The sequence below is a fragment of the Tinamus guttatus genome, unplaced genomic scaffold (genome assembly GCF_059628265.1).
Source record: "Tinamus guttatus ecotype Peru unplaced genomic scaffold, ASM5962826v1 Tinamus_guttatus_pri_ptg001490l, whole genome shotgun sequence".
Taxonomy (NCBI): Eukaryota; Metazoa; Chordata; class Aves; order Tinamiformes; family Tinamidae; genus Tinamus; species Tinamus guttatus.
This window is the reverse complement of record NW_028290024.1, coordinates 1-16,974: the sequence shown is the minus strand read 5'-3', so window position 1 is coordinate 16,974 and position 16,974 is coordinate 1. Positions and strand designations below refer to the sequence as shown.

Sequence of the window (16,974 nt, the reverse complement as noted above, 5' to 3'; positions counted from 1 at the left end):
GCGGGGACAGGGGGGACAGCGGGGAGAGCACGAGGAGATAGCGGGGACAGCAGGGACAGCGGGGACGGCACGAAGGGACAGCAGGGATGGCCCGAGGGGACAGCGGGGATGGCCCGAGGTCCCCGCGCCGGTGCCAGCGCTGTCCCCGTCCCCGCAGGTTGTCACCTACCTGGCGAGCTGCGGGCTGCAGAGCTGCCCCATGCTGCTCTCCAAGGGCTACCCCGACATCGGCTGGAACCCGTGCGGGGGCGAGCGCTACCTCGACTTCCTCCGCTTCGCCGTCTTCGTCAACGGTGGGCGAGGGGCCCTGCACCCGGCCGGGCACCCTTGGGTGCCCTGTGTCCCCAACCTGCCACCCTGGGGTCCCTGCACCCGGCCGGACACCCTTGGGAGCCCTGTGCCCCTCATCCTTAACCCTGGGGTCCCTGGACCCGTCCTGACACCCTTGGGTGCCCTGTGCCCCCCATCCTGGCTCCCTAGGGCTCCTTGCACCCACCTGGACCCGTCCTGGCACCCTTGGGTGTCCTGTGCCCCCCATCCTGGCTCCCTGGGGTCCCAGCACCCACCTGGACCCATCCAGACTCATCCAGACACCCTTGGGTGCCCTGTGTCCCCCAACCTGCCACCCTGGGGTCCCTGCACCCGTCCTGGCACCCTTGGGTGCCCTGTGCCCCCCATCCTGGCTCCCTGGGGCTCCTTGCACCCACCTGGACCCATCCTGATGCCTTGGGCACCCTGTGCCCCCCATCCTGCCACCCTGGGGTCCTTGCACCCATCCTGGGGACATCCCGGTGCCCCCAGCTCCCATCCTGGCTCCCTGGGGTCCCTGCACCCACCTGGACCCATCCAGACCCATCCAGACACCCTTGGGTGCCCTGTGTCCCCCAACCTGCCACCCTGGGGTCCCTGCACCCGTCCTGGCACCCTTGGGTGCCCTGTGTCCCCATCCCTTCACCCTGGGGTCCCTGCACCCGTCCGGACACCCTGGGGTGCCCTGTGTCCCCAACCTGCCACCCTGGGGTCCCTGCACCCACCTGGACCCATCCAGACGCATCCTGGCTCCCTTGGGCACCCTGTGCCCCCCATCCTGGCTCCCTGGGGTCCCTGCACCCGTCCTGGCACCCTTGGGTGCCCTGTGTCCCCATCCTGGCTCCCTGGGGTCCCTGCACCCGTCCTGGCACCCTTGGGTGCCCTGTGTCCCCATCCTGGCTCCCTGGGGTCCCTGCACCCGTCCTGACACCCTTGGGTGCCCTGTGCCCCCCATCCTGGCTCCCTGGGGTCCCTGCACCCGGCCGGGCACCCTTGGGTGTCCTGTGTCCCCATCCTGCCACCCTGGGGTCCCTGCACCCACCTGGACCCATCCAGACGCATCCTGGCTCCCTTGGGCACCCTGTGCCCCCCATCCTGGCTCCCTGGGGTCCCTGCACCCGGCCGGACACCCTTGGGTGCCCTGTGTCCCCATCCTGCCACCCTTGGGGGGGTCCCAGCACCCCCATCCTGGCTCCCTGGGGTCCCTGCACCCATTTGGATCCATCCTGACACCCTTGGGCACCCTGTGCCCCTCATCCTTAACCCTGGGGTCCCTGCACCCATTTGGATCCATCCTGACACCCTTGGGCACCCTGTGCCCCCCATCCTGGCTCCCTGGGGTCCCAGCACCCCTATCCTGGGTCCCAGCTCCCATCCTGTCTCCCTGAGGTCCCTGCACCCATTTGGATCCATCCTGACACCCTTGGGCACCCTGTGCCCCCCCATCCTGTCTCTCTGGGGTCCCAGCACCCACCTGGACCCATCCTGACCCATCCTGACACCGTGGGGGGTCCTTGTGCCCCCAGCCCCATCCTGACTCCCTAGGGCTCCTTGGACCCACCTGCACCCGTCCTGCCACCCTTGGGCGCCCTGTACTCCCCATCCCTTTACCCTGGGGTGTCCCAGCACCCCTATCCTGGCTTCCTGGGCTCCCTGCACCCATCCTGCCACCCTTGGGCACCCCGTGCCCCCCATCCTGGCTCCCTGGGGCTCCTTGCACCCACCTGGACCCACCCTGATGCCTTGGGCACCCTGTGCCTCCATCCTGGCTCCCTGGGGTCCCTGCATCCACCTGGACCCATCCTGCCACCCTTGGGGCCCCTGTGCCCCCCATCCCTTTACCCTGGGGAGTCCCAGCACCCCCATCCTGGCTCCCTGGGGTCCCTGCTCCCATCCCGTCACCCTTGGGTCCCCTGTGCCCCCCATCCTTAACCCTGGGGTTCCTGCACCCATTTGGATCCATCCTGACACCCTTGGGCACCCTGTGCCCCCATCCTGGCTCCCTGGGGTCCCTGCACCCACCTGGACCCATCCAGACCCATCCAGACACCCTTGGGTGCCCTGTGTCCCCCAACCTGCCACCCTGGGGTCCCTGCACCCGTCCTGGCACCTTTGGGTGTCCTGTGTCCCCATCCCTTCACCCTGGGGTCCCTGCACCCGGCCGGACACCCTTGGGTGCCCTGTGTCCCCCATCCTGCCACCCTGGGAGGGTCCCTGTGCCCCCATCCTGGCTCCCTGGGGTCCCTGCACCCATGTGGACCCATCCGGACCCATCCTGCCACCCTTGGGTGCCCTGTGCCCCCATCCTGGCTCCCTGGGGTCCCTGCACCCCTCCTGTCCCCCCTGGGGCGCTGAACGGTGGCACTCGCAGGGGAGAGCGTGGAGGAGAACGCCAACGTGGTGGTGCGGCTGCTCATCCGGCGCCCCGAGTGCTTCGGGCCGGCGCTGCGCGGCGAGGGCGGCAGCGGGCTGCTGGCCGCCATCGAGGACGCCATCAAGATCTCCGAGGACCCGGCGCGCGACGGCCCCACCGTCAAGAAGGACCGGAGGAGGGAGCTGTGAGCGCGCGCGGGGACGGGGCGTTGCGCGGGGACAAGGACGTTGCATGGGGACAGGACATGGCATGGGGACAGGACATGGCATGGGGACGGGACGTTGCGCGGGGACAAGGACGTTGCACGGGGACGGGACATTGCACGGGGACGGGACGTTGCACGGGGACGGGACGTTGCATGGGGACAAGGACATTGCACGGGGACGGGACGTTGCGCGGGGACAAGGACATTGCATCGGGACGGGACGTTGCATGGGGACAAGGACATTGCACGGGGACGGGACGTTGCACGGGGACGGGACATTGCATGGGGATGGGACGTTGCGCGGGGACAAGGACATTGCGCGGGGACAAGGACATTGCACGGGGACGGTACGTTGCGCGGGGACAAGGACATTGCACAGGGATGGGACATTGCACAGGGACAGGGCGTTGCGCGGCGATGGGACATTGCATGGGGACGGAGCGTTGCACGGGGACAAGGACGTTGCACGGGGACAAGGACGTTGCACGGGAACAGGACGTTGCACGGGGACAAGGACATTGCATGGGGACGGGACATTGCATGGGGATGGGACATTGCACGGGGATGGGTCGTTGCATGGGGACAAGGACATTGCATGGGGACAAGGACATTGCATGGGGATGGGATGTTGCACAGGGATGGGACATTGCACGGGGACGGGACATTGCACGGGGACGGGACACTGCACGGGGACATGGACACTGCACGGGGACATGGACACTGCACGGGGACAAGATATTGCACAGGGACGGGATGTTGCACAGGGACAGGACATTGTATGGGGACAGGACATTGCATGGGGACGGGATTTTGCCTAGGGATGGGACATTGCACCAGGACAGGACATTGCACCGGGATGGGACCTTGCACGGGGACGGGACCTTGCACGGGGACAGGGCATTGCACAGGGATGGGACATTGCACAGGACATTGCACAGACACAGGACATTGCATGGGGACAGGGCACTGCATGGGATTGGGGAAGCAGGACCTCCGTGCACACCTGCAAGTGCAAACGTCCCCGTCCCCACTGCCATCCGGGCACCGAGCCCGGTGCTGCGGGCTCCCTGTGTCCCCAACCTGGGCGTCCCCATGGCCCGGTGTCCCCAGAGCCGCTGTCCCCGCGCAGGTTTGGCGCCGAGGAGGCGCACGAGGAGAACCGCGTGCACCTGGGCAACGCCATCATGTCCTTCTACGCCGCCCTCATCGACCTGCTGGGCCGCTGCGCCCCGGAGATGCACGTAGGGACACGGACGGGGACATGCATGGAGGGGACATGCGCAGGGTCCGGATTGGACCCCCACATGTCCCCTCTGTCCCCAGCTCATCCAGGCTGGCAAGGGAGAGGCGCTGCGGATCCGGGCCATCCTGCGCTCCCTGGTGCCCCTCGACGACCTCGTGGGCATCATCAGCCTCCCGCTGCAGATCCCGGCCTTCGGCAAAGGTGGGGACACATGGGGACACCCCGGGGGGACGCGGGGACGCCCGGCGGGTCCGTGACGCCCCGTGCGCGCAGACGGGAACATCGTGGAGCCCCGCATGTCGGCCAGCTTCGTGCCCGACCACAAGGCGCCCATGGTGCTCTTCCTGGACCGCGTCTACGGCATCGAGACGCAGGATTTCCTCCTGCACGTGCTCGAGGTGGGATTCCTGCCCGACATGCGAGCGGCCGCCTCGCTGGACACGGTGAGCCCGCCGGGGTCCCCTTGGCCTTGCGGGACGTTCCCCATGGGATGGGCGTTCCCTATGGGATGGGCATTCCCTATGGGATGGGGATGGGGGGATGGACCTGGGTCCTTGAGCCTTGATGCTCCTGTGGGGTTGGACATGGGCTGGACCTGTCCCATGGGATGGACCTGGGGTCCTTGAGCCTCAGATGCTGTTGAGGGGTTGGACATGGGTTGTCCCATGGGATGGACTTGAGGTCTTTGAGCGCTGTCCTTGTCCCATGGGATGGACCTGGGGTCCTTGAGCCTTGGTGCTCCTGCGGGGATGGACATGGGCTGTCCCATGGGATGGACCGGGGTCCTTGAGCGCTGTCCCTGTCCCATGGGATAGACTGGGGTCCTTGAGCCTCGGTGCTCCTGCGGGGTCGGCCATGGGTTGTCCCATGGGATGGACTTGAGGTCCTTGAGCGCTGTCCTTGTCCCGTGGGATGGACCTGGGGTCCTTGAGCCTCGGTGCTCCTGTGGGGTTGGACACGGGCTGTCCCTGTCCCATTGGATGGACCTGGGGTTTTTGAGCGCTGTCCCTGTCCCAGGGGATAGACCCAGGGTCCTTGAGCGCTGTCCCCATCCCATGGGATGGACCCGGGGTCCTTGAGTCTTGGTGCTCCTGTGGGGTTGGACACGGGCTGTCCCATGGGATGGATATGGGGTCCTTGTTCCTTGGCGCTCCTGCGAGGTTGGACACCGGCTGTCCCATGGGATGGACTTGGGGTCCTTGAGCGCTGTCCTTGTCCCATGGGATGGACCTGGGGTCCTTGAGCCTCGGTGTTCCTGTGGGGTTGGACACGGGCTGTCCCTGTCCCATGGGATGGACCTGGGGTTCTTGAGCACTGTCCTTGTCCCATGGGATGGACCTGGGGTCCTTGAGTCTTGGTGCTCCTGTGGGGTTGGACATGGGCTGTCCCTGTCCCATGGGATGGACCTGGGGTTCTTGAGTGCTGTCCTTGTCCCATGGGATGGACCCAGGGTCGTTGAGCGCTGTCCTCATCCCATGTGATGGACTTGGGATCCTTGATTGCTGTCCCTGGCCCATGGGATGGACTTGGGGTCCTTGATTGCTGTCCCTGGCCCATGGGATGGACATGGGGTCCTTGTGCCTTGGTGCTCCTGCCGGGTTGGACACGGGCTGTCCCTGTCCCATTGGATGGACCTGGGGTTCTTGAGCGCTGTCCCCATCCCATGGGATGGACCTGGGGTCCTTGAACCTCGGTGCTCCTGCGAGCTTGGACACGGGCTGTCCCATGGGATGGACCTGGGGTCCTTGATCCTCGGTGCTCCTGTGGAGTTGGACACCGGCTGTCCCATGGGATGGACCTGGGGTCCTTGTGCCTTGGTGCTCCTGTGGGGTTGGACACCGGCTGTCCCTGTCCCATGGGATGGTCCTGGGGTCCTTGAGCGCTGTCCTTGTCCCATGGGATGTCCCTTCGTCCTTGATCCTCGGTGCTCCTGTGGGCTTGGACACAGGCTGTCCCATGGGATGGACCTGGGGTCCTTGTGCCTTGGTGCTCCTGTGGACACGGGCTGTCCCCTCCCCATGGGCGCCACGTCCCTTCGTCCCCATGGCCGGAGGCGGCCCCCGGCGTCCCCCGGTGACGGCGGTCGGTGCCCTCAGGCCGCGTTCAGCACGACGGAGATGGCGCTGGCGCTGAACCGCTACCTGTGCGTGGCGGTGCTGCCGCTCATCACCAAGTGCGCGCCGCTCTTCGCGGGCACCGAGCACCGCGCCATCATGGTGGACTCCATGCTGCACACCATCTACCGCCTGTCGCGCGGCCGCTCGCTCACCAAGGCGCAGCGCGACGTCATCGAGGAGTGTCTCATGGCGCTGTGCCGGTGAGCGGGGATCTGGGGGGACCCCGTGTCCCCGTGCAATGTCCTGTCCCTGTGCAATGTCCTTGTCCATGTGCAATGTCCTATTCCCGTGCAACGTCCCGTCTCCATGCAACATCCTGTCCCTGTGCAACGTCCTTGTCCATGTGCAACGTCTTGTCCCCGTGCAATGTCCTTGTCCACGTGCAACGTCCCGTCTCTGTGCAACGTCCCGTCACCGTGCAACATCCTGTCCCTGTGCAACGTCCTTGTCCCCGCGCAATGTCCCATTCCCGTGTAACATCCCGTCCCCGTGCAATGTCCTTGTCCCTGTGCAACGTCCCGTCTCCATGCAAAGTCCCATTCCCGTGCAACATCCTGTCCCTGTGCAATGTCCTTGTCCCTGTGCAATGTCCTTGTCCCTGTGCAACATCCCGTCCCTGTGCAATGTCCTTGTCCACGTGCAATGTCCCATCTCCGTGCAACGTCCCGTCCCTGTGCAACGTCCTGTCCCTGTGCAATGTCCTTGTCCATGTGCAATGTCCCGTCTCCATGCAAAGTCCCATTCCCGTGCAATGTCCTTGTCCCTGTGCAATGTCCTTGTCCCTGTGCAATGTCCTTGTCCATGTGCAACGTCCCATCTCCGTGCAACGTCCCATCTCTGTGCAACGTCCCATCTCTGTGCAACATCCTGTCCCTGTGCAACATCCTGTCCCTGTGCAATGTCCCGTCCTCGTGCAAAGTCCCATCCCCATGCAGCGTCCCGTCCCCATGCAACGTCCTGTCCCCATGCAACATCCTGTCCCCGTGCAATGTCCTGACCTGGTAAGATGTCCCGTCCCTGTGTGATGCCCTGTCCCCGTGCAACGTCCCATCTCCGTGCAACGTCCCATCTCCATGCAATGTCCTTGTCCCCATGCAATGTCCCGTCTCCGTGCAATGTCCCGTCCCTGTGCAAAGTCCCGTCCCCGTGCAATGTCCTTGTCCCCATGCAACGTCCCATCTCCGTGCAAAGTCCCGTCCCTGTGCAATGTCCCGTCCCCGTGCAACGTCCTGTCCCCGTGCAATGTCCCGTCCCCGTGCAACGTCCCATCCCCATGTGACGCCGTCCCGCTCACCGTCCCCTCCGTCCCCCAGGTACATCCGCCCCTCCATGCTGCAGCACCTCCTGCGCCGCCTCGTCTTCGACGTGCCCATCCTCAACGAGTTTGCCAAGATGCCCCTCAAGGTGATGGATCCCACGCGTTGGGTGTCCCCGGGGGCGCCGGCCGCCGTCCTCACGTGTCCCCACCGTGTCCCCAGCTGCTGACCAACCACTACGAGCGCTGCTGGAAGTACTACTGCCTGCCCAGCGGCTGGCCCAACTACGGCGTGAGCTCCGAGGAGGAGCTGCACCTCACGCGCAAGCTCTTCTGGGGCATCTTCGAGTCGCTGGCGCACAAGGTCCGCGGGGACGGGGACATGGGGATGGGGAGGAGATGGGGACGGGGATGCGGGGGAGATGGAGACGGGGATGTGGAGGAGATGGGAATGGGAGTGATGGGGATGTGGAGGAGATGGAGATGGGGAGATGGAGATGGGGATGCGGGGGAGATGGGGATGTGGGGGAGATGGGAATGGGAGTGATGGGGATGTGGAGGAGATGGAGATGGGGAGATGGAGATGGGGATGTGGGGGAGGTGGAGATGGGGATGTGGGGGAGATGGGGATGTGGGGGAGATGGGGATGTGGAGGAGATGGAGATGGGGATGTTGGGGAGATGGGGATGTGGGGGAGATGGGGATGTGGAGGAGATGGAGATGGGGATGATGGGGAGATGGAGATGGGGATGTTGGGGAGATGGAGATGGGGAGATGGAGATGGGGATGTTGGGGAGATGGAGATGGGGATGTGGGAGAGATGGGAATGGGAGTGATGGGGATGTGGGGGAGATGGAGATGGGGAGATGGAGATGGGGATGTTGGGGAGATGGAGATGGGGATGTGGGGGAGATGGGAATGGGAGTGATGGGGATGTGGGGGAGATGGAGATGGGGAGATGGAGATGGGGATGTGGGGGAGATGGAGATAGGAGTAATGGGGATGGGGGGAGATGGGGATGTTGGGGAGATGGGGATGGGGAGGAGATGGAGATGTGGGGTTATGGGGATATGGGGGAGATGGAGATGGGGGAGATGGAGATGGGGTTAGGGATGTGGGGAGATGGGGATGGGGATGTGGGGGAGATGGGAATGGGAGTGATGGGGATGTGGGGGAGATGGGGATGGGGGGACATGGGGATGTGGGGGAGATGGGGATGCCAGGATGATGGGGATGGGGATGATGGGGATGGAGATGGGAATGATGGGGATGTGGGGCTGATGGGGAGATGGAGATGGGGATGGAGATGATGGGGATGTGGGGGAGGTGGAGATGTGAGGATGATGGGGATGGGGATGATGGGGAAGGAGATGGGAATGATGGGGATGTGGGACTGATGGGGATGATGGAGATGGGGATGGGGATGGCGGGGATGATGGAGATGTGGGACTGATGGGGAGATGGGGATGGGGATGACGGGGATGATGGAGATGTGGGGCTGATGGGGAGATGGGGATGGGGATGACGGGGATGATGGGGATGTGGGACTGATGGGGATGATGGAGATGGGGATGGGGATGGCGGGGATGATGGAGATGTGGGACTGATGGGGAGATGGGGGTGGGGATGGGGATGACGGGGATGATGGAGATGTGGGACTGATGGGGATGATGGGGATGGGGATGATGGAGATGTGGGACTGATGGGGATGATGGGGATGGGGATGATGGGGATGTGGGGCTGATGGGGAGCTAGAGATGGGGATGGGGATGACGGGGACGGGGGGAGGTGGCCCCGGCGGTGACGCCCGCGGCCCCGCAGAAGTTCGACGCCGAGCTCTACAAGCTGGCCATGCCCTGCCTGTGCGCCATCGCCGGCGCCCTCCCGCCCGACTACGTGGACGCCAGCTACTCCTCCAAGACCGAGAAGAAGGCCTCGGTGGACGCCGAGGGCAACTTCGACCCCAAGCCTGTCGAGACCCTCAAGTGGGTCCCCCAAAGCGCCCGTCCTGGGCTCCGGGTCCTCCCGCTGTCCCCCCTGAGCGTCCCCGCGTTCCCTCCGCAGCGTCATCATCCCCGAGAAGCTGGACGGCTTCATCAACAAGTACGCGGAGTACACGCACGAGAAGTGGGCGTTCGACAAGGTGGGACCCCTGCCCGCGCGTGGGGACACCCTGGGACCCCCACCCCGCAGTGTGCCACCCCTGCATGCGCCCGCATTGCACCCCTGCATTGCACCCGTGCATTGCACCCCTGCATGCACCTGCATTGCACCCGTGTTGCACCCATGCTGCACTCCTCCATGCACCCGCATTGCACCTCTCCATGCACCTGCATGGCACCTGTGTTGCACCTCTCCATGCACCTGCATTGCACCGCTCCATGCACCCCTGCATGCACCTGTGTTGCACCCCTGCATGCACCTGCACTGCACCCGTGTTGCACACCTCCATGCACCTGCATTGCACCCCTCCATACACCCCAGCATGCACCCGCGTTGCACCTCTCCATGCACCTGCATTGCACCCCTGCATGCACCTGCATTGCACCTGCAATGCACTCATGTTGCACCCCTCCATGCACCTGCATTGCACCCCCTCCATGTACCTGTGTTGCACCCCTCCATGCACCTCCGTTGCACCCCTGCATGCACCCCTGCATGCACCTGTGTTGCACCCCTGCATGCACCTGCATTGCACCCGCAATGCACTCATGTTGCACCCCTCCATGTACCTGCATTGCACCCCTCCATACACCCCAGCATGCACCCGCGTTGCACCCCTCCATGCACCTGCATTGCACTCCTCCATGCACTTGCATTGCACCCCTGCATGCACCCACGTTGCACCCCTGCATGCACCCGCATTGCACCCCTGCATGCACCTGCCTTACACCTGCATTGCACCCCTGCATGCACCGCATTGCACCCCTCCATGCACCCCTCCATGCACCCCTGCATTGCACCTGCATTGCACTCGCGATGCACGCATGTTGCACCCCTCCATGCACCTGCATTGCACCCCTCCATTTCACCCCTCCATGCACCTGCGTTGCACCCCTCCATGCACCTGCATTGCACCCCTCCATGCACCTCCGTTGCACCCCTGCAACCCCCCTGACCCCCCAACCGCTCCCCATGACCCCCCCGAGTCCCCCTGCACCCCTTGGACCCCCCCCGCGACGTGTCCCGGATCCGGCAGATCCAAAACAACTGGACCTTCGGGGAGACCGTGGACGAGGAGGCCAAGACGCACCCCATGCTGCGGCCCTACAAGACCTTCTCCGAGAAGGTACCCGGGTGCCGCGTGGGCGCCGGGAGCACCCAAGGGTGCCCCCCAACCCCGTGTGTCCCCTCCCCAGGACAAGGAGATCTACCGGTGGCCCATCAAGGAGTCGCTCAAGGCCATGCTGGCCTGGGAGTGGATGGTGGAGAAGGCGCGCGAGGGCGACGAGGAGCGGGCCGAGAAGAAGAAGACCCGCAAGATCTCCCAGTCCGCCCAGGTGGGGACAGCGGGTGGCCTTGGGGACAGCGGGTGGCCTTGGGGACAGCGGGTGTCCCGTGCAGGTGCCACCGTGTCCCCATCCTCTGCTCCAGGCCACCTACGACCCCAGCCACGGCTACAGCCCCCAGCCCGTGGACCTGTCGGGGGTGACGCTGTCCCGGGAGCTGCAGGTGAGCGCGGAGGGTCCCCCGGTGTCACCGTGGTCACCGCGGGGACCCCCGTGTCACCCCGCCGTGTCCCCCAGGCCATGGCGGAGCAGCTGGCCGAGAACTACCACAACACGTGGGGACGTAAGAAGAAGCAGGAGCTGGAGGCCAAGGGTGAGCGGGGCCCGGGCCCCCGAGCACCCACCTATGGGTGCTGATACCCTATGGGTGCTGATACCCTGTGGGTGCTCCTCCTCTATGGGTGCTCCTCCCCTATGGGTGCTGCTCCCCTATGAGTGCTGCCCCCCATGGGTGCTGTCCCCTATGGGTGCTGCCCCCTCTATGGGTGCTGTCCCCTATGGGTTCTGCTCCCCTATGGGTGCTGTCCCCCATAGGTGCTGCCCCCTCTATGGGTGCTCCTCCCCTATGGGTGCTCCTCCCCTATGAGTGCTGCCCCCCATGGGTGCTGTCCCCCATGGGTGCTGCCCCCTCTATGGGTGCTCCTCCCCTATGGGTGCTCCTCCCCTATGAGTGCTGTCCCCCATAGGTGCTGCCCCCTCTGTGGGTGCTCCTCCCCTATGGGTGCTGCTCCCCTATGGGTACTGCCACCCTATGGGTGCTGCCCCCTATGGATGCTGCCCCCCCATGAGTGCTACTTCTCTATGGGTGCTGCCCCCCATGGGTGCTGCTCCCCTATGGGTGCTGCCCCCCATGGGTGCTGTCCCCCATGGGTGTTGCCCCCTCTATGGGTGCTCCTCATCCCTTGGGGTCCCTGCACCCACCTAGATGCTGCTCCCCTATGGGTGCTGCTCCCCTATGGGTGCTGCTCCCCTATGGGTGCTGATATCCTATGGGTGCTCCTCATCCCTTGGGGTCCCTGCACCCACCTAGATGCTGCTCCCCTATGGGTGCTGCTCCCCTATGGGTGCTGCTCCTCTATGGGTGCTGATATCCTATGGGTGCTCCTCATCCCTTGGGGTCCCTCCATCCTCCAGGTGCTGCCCCCCTATGGGTGCTGCCCCCTCTATGGGTGCTGTCCCCTATGGGTGCTGCTCCCCTATGGGTGCTGCTCCTCTATGGGTGCTGATATCCTATGGGTGCTCCTCATCCCTTGGGGTCTCTCCATCCTCCAGGTGCTGCCCCCCTATGGGTGCTGCCCCCTCTATGGGTGCTGTCCCCTATGGGTGCTGCTCCCCTATGGGTGCTGTCCCCCATGGGTGTTGCCCCCTCTATGGGTGCTGTCCCCTATGGGTGCTGCTCCCCTATGGGTGCTGTCCCCCATGGGTGTTGCCCCCTCTATGGGTGCTCCTCATCCCTTGGGGTCCCTGCACCCACCTAGATGCTGCTCCCCTATGGGTGCTGCTCCCCTATGGGTGCTGCCCCCTATGGGTGCTGTCCCCCATGGGTGCTGATCCCCTATGGGTGCTGCCCCCTATGGGTGCTGTCCCCCATGGGTGCTGATCCCCTATGGGTGCTGCCCCCTATGGGTGCTCCTCATCCCTTGGGGTGGTCCCTCCGTCCACCCAGGTGCTGCCCCCCCATGGGTGCTGTCCCCCATGGGTGCTGTCCCCCATGGGTGTTGTCCCCTATGGGTGTTGTCCCCTATGGGTGCTGCCCCCTGTGGATGCTGTTCCCCTATGGATGCTGTTCCCCTATGGGTGCTGTCCCCTATGGGTGCTGCCCCCTATGGATGCTGTTCCTCTATGGGTGCTATCCCCTATGGGTGCTGTCCCCTATGGGTGCCACCCCGCTATGAGTTCCACCCCGCTATGGGTGCTGCCCCCTATGGATGCTGTTCCCCTATGGGTGCTGTCCCCTATGGGTGCTGCCCCTATAGGGCCCCCCACAGCTGCCCCTCCGTCCCCCCCGTCCCCCCCGGGCTGCTCCTTCCCCCCGGACCCCCCGTCCCGCGGGTCCCCCGCCCCACGGGGCACCCTTGGGTGCTGACGCCGGGGCCAGGGGGGGGCTCGCACCCCCTGCTCGTGCCCTACGACACCCTGACGGCCAAGGAGAAGGCGCGCGACCGCGAGAAGGCCCAGGAGCTGCTCAAGTTCCTGCAGCTCAACGGCTACGCGGTCACCCGGTGCGTGCGGGGGGACACGCGGGGACACGGGGACATGGGGACAGCGGGGACAGCAGGGACAGGGGACAGCAGGGACATGGGGACAGTGGGGATGTGGGGACAGCAGGGACATGGGGACACAGGGACAGCGGGAACAGCAGGGACACAGGGACAGCAGGGACAACAGGGACACAGGGACAATGAGGACACGGGGACATGGAGACGCGGGGACAGCGGAGACATGGGGACAGCGGAGACATGGGGACAGCGGGGACACGGGGACAGTGGGGACAGTGGGGTCAGCGGGGACATGGGGACAGCAGGGACACGGGGACAGCAGGGACATGGCGACAGCGGGGACAGCGGGGACACGGGGACACGGGGACAGTGGGGACAGTGGGGACAGCGGGGACACAGGGACGTGGGGACACGAGGACAGTGGGGACATGGGGACAGCGGGACAGCGGGGACATGGGGACAGCGAGGACATGGGGACAGCGGGGACAGTGAGGACATGGGCACAGTGGGGACAGTGGGGACAGCGGGGACACGGGACACGGGGGGCCCTGCCCGGGACAGGGGAGCGCGGGGGCATTGGGGACCCCCGAGCTGGAAGGTCTGGGGCGGAGGGACAGGGAGGGGGAGCAGATTTGGGGACACCATGCTGTCCCCCACAGGGGACCCAAGGACATGGAGCAGGGGGTCTTGGGGGTGGTTTGGGGACACCCCAATGTCCCCCCATGTCCCAGGGGGCTCTGGGGGTGGTTTGGGGACACCGCACTGTCCCCCCACAGGGGACTCAAGGACAAGGAGTGGGGGGTCCTGGGGGCGCTTTGGGGACACCGAGCTGTCCCCCCGTGTCCCAGGGGACTCAAGGACATGGAGCAGGGGGCTTTGGGGGTGGTTTGGGGACACCCCAATGTCCCCCCGTGTCCCAGGGGGCTCTGGGGCCGGTTTGGGGACACCGCGCTGTCCCCGTGTCCCAGGGGGCTCTGGGGGCGCTTTGGGGACACCGAGCTGTCCCCCCGTGTCCCAGGGGGCTCAAGGACATGGAGCAGGGGGCTTTGGGGGCAGTTTGGGGACACCCCAATGTCCCCCCGTGTCCCAGGGGGTCCTGGGGGTGGTTTAGGGACACCCCATTGTCCCCCCGTGTCCCAGGGGGCTCAAGGACATGGAGCAGGGGGTCCTGGGGGTGGTTTGGGGACACCGTGCTGTCCCCGTGTCCCAGGGGGCTCTGGGGGCGCTTTGGGGACACCCCGCTGTCCCCCCGTGTCCCAGGGGGCTCAAGGACATGGAGCTGGACACGTCGTCCATCGAGAAGCGCTTCGCCTACGGCTTCCTGCAGCAGCTGCTCAAGTGGATGGACATCTCGCAGGAGTTCATCGCCCACCTGGGTACGGCCCCCGCCGCCCTGGGGACCCCCGGGACCCTCCTGGAATTCTGGGGACCCCCCAGGACCTTCCTGGGGACCCCCGGGACCCTCCTGGACTCCTGGGGACCCCCTGGGACCTTCCTGGAATTCTGGGGACCCCCGGGACCTTCCTGGGGACCCCCTGGGACCTTCCTGGACCCCTGGGAGCCCCTGGGACCTTCCTGGACCACTGGGGACCCCCCGGGACCTTCCTGGGGACCCCCGGGACCTTCCTGGAATCCTGGGACCCCCTGGGACCTTCCTGAACCACTGGGGACCCCCCCAGGACCTTCCTGGAATCCTGGGGACCCCCTGGGACCTTCCTGGAGCCCTGGGGACCCCCGGGACCTTCCTGGACCCCTGGGGACCCCCTGGGACCTTCCTGGACTGCTGGGGACCCCCCAGGACCTTCCTGGAATCCTGGGGACCCCCCGGGACCTTCCTAGAGCCCTGGGGACCCCCTGGGAGCCCCCCAGCCCTGCGGGATCTTTCTGGGACCCCCTTCAGTTTGTGGGGACCCCCAGGACCTTCCAAGCCCCTCTGGGACCCCTAGGACCTTCCTGGGGACCCCCTGGGAGCCCCCCAGCCCTGCGGGACCTTCCTGGGACCCCCCTCAGCTTTTGGGGATCCCCGGGACCTTCCAAGCCCCCCCCTGGGACCCTCAGGACCTTCCTGGAATCTTGGGGACCCCCTAGGACCTTCCTGGACCCTTGGGGACCCCCTGGGAGCCCCCCAGCCCTGCGGGACCTTTCTGGGACCCCCCTCAGTTTGTGGGGACCCCCAGGACTTTCCAAGCCCCCCTGGGACCCCTAGGACCTTCCTGGGGACCCCCTGGGAGCCCCCCAGCCCTGCGGGACCTTTCTGGGACCCCCCTCAGCTTGTGGGGACCCCCGGGACCTTCCAAGCCCTCCTGGGACTCCTGGAACCTTCCTGGAATCCTGGGGATCCCCTGGGACCTTCCTGGACCCTTGGGGACCCCCTGGGAGCCCCCCAGCCCTGCGGGACCTTTCTGGGACCCCCCTCAGTTTGTGGGGACCCCCAGGACCTTCCAAGCCCCCCTGGGACCCCTAGGACCTTCCTGGGGACCCCCTGGGAGCCCCCCAGCCCTGCGGGACCTTTCTGGGACCCCCCTCAGCTTGTGGGGACCCCTGGGACCTTCCAAGCCCTCCTGGGACTCCTGGAACCTTCCTGGAATCCTGGGGATCCCCTGGGACCTTCCTGGACCCCTGGGGACCCCCTGGGCACCCCCCGGGACCTTCCTGGAATTCTGGGGACCCCCCGGGACCTTCCTGGACCCCTGGGAGCCCCCGGGACCTTCCTGGAATCCTGGGGACCCCCTGGGAAAATCCTGGACCCCCAGGGACCTTCCTGGGGACCCCACAGGACCTTCCTGGACCCCTGGGGGCCCCCTGGGAGCCCCCCAGCCCTGTGGGACCTTCCTGGGACCCCCTCATCTTGTGGGGACCCCCCTGTCCCATGTCCCCTCCGTGCCTCCCCCAGCCCCTCGCGTCCCCGCTGCCACCGCGTCCCCCAGGTGTCCACATTCCCGTCCCCACGTCCCTCTGTCCCCGCGTCCCCCCGTGTCCCCAACCCCTGTCCCCTCCGCAGAGGCCGTGGTGAGCAGCGGCCGCGTGGAGAAGTCCCCCCACGAGCAGGAGATCAAGTTCTTCGCCAAGGTCAGGGCGTCCCCAACGGGGATGGGGACCCCCCAAAGAGGGGACCCCAAGCAGGGCCACACAGGGAGGGGGACAGACCCTTCACGGGGTGTTTGGGGGCACTTCGGGGGTTGTGTCCCCAACTGCAAGAGTTTGGGGACCCTCTGGGCTGTCTGGGGCCCCATATGGGGTCCATAGGGCCTGGGGCCCCCCTTTGGGCTGTTTGAGGTGGGGGCTTCTCTAATAGGCAGGTGGTGGGGGGGCCCTTTGGGGTATTGGGGTCCCCTTGGGGTATCAGGGTCCCCTTGGGTATTGGGGTCCCCTTGGGCTCTTTGGAGGGGGTCCCTGAGGGGTTTTTGGAGTCTCCATGGGGCATTTAGGGGTGTCCCCTCGTGCGAACGTTGGGGTCTTCAGCTCCCATTTTGGGGGGTACCTGGAGGGGGTCCCTGAGTGACTTTTTGGAGTCTCCATGGGGCATTTAGGGGTGTCCCCTCGTGTGAACATTGGGGTCTTCAGCTCCCATTTTGGGGGTGCTGGAGGGGGTCCCTGAGGGGGTTTTTGGAGTCTCCATGGGGCATTTAGGGGTGGCCCCTTGTGCAAACGTTGGGGTCTCCAGCTCCCGTTTTTGGGGTGCTGGAGGGGGTCCCTGAGGGGCTTTTTGGAGTCTCCATGGGGCATTTAGGGGTGTCCCCTTG

General features: G+C 65.8%; 1 protein-coding gene across 1 annotated transcript in view; it reads left to right on the top strand.

Annotated features, from left to right (window-relative positions):
• The window catches only part of LOC104578144 (ryanodine receptor 1-like), a gene marked incomplete at both ends in the record, with an annotated part of 36,786 nt that extends 20,486 nt beyond the window's left edge, over positions 1 to 16,300 (top strand). The window contains 17 exon segments of the mRNA XM_088539218.1: positions 158 to 293; positions 2,681 to 2,867; positions 4,018 to 4,129; positions 4,212 to 4,332; positions 4,405 to 4,574; positions 6,228 to 6,448; positions 7,562 to 7,652; positions 7,727 to 7,867; positions 9,325 to 9,488; positions 9,568 to 9,646; positions 10,703 to 10,792; positions 10,863 to 11,003; positions 11,098 to 11,175; positions 11,250 to 11,325; positions 13,111 to 13,234; positions 14,492 to 14,607; positions 16,233 to 16,300. Coding sequence (XP_088395344.1) covers positions 158 to 293; positions 2,681 to 2,867; positions 4,018 to 4,129; positions 4,212 to 4,332; positions 4,405 to 4,574; positions 6,228 to 6,448; positions 7,562 to 7,652; positions 7,727 to 7,867; positions 9,325 to 9,488; positions 9,568 to 9,646; positions 10,703 to 10,792; positions 10,863 to 11,003; positions 11,098 to 11,175; positions 11,250 to 11,325; positions 13,111 to 13,234; positions 14,492 to 14,607; positions 16,233 to 16,300 — 2,115 coding nt within the window.
• Between the last annotated feature and the right edge of the window lie 674 nt (positions 16,301 to 16,974).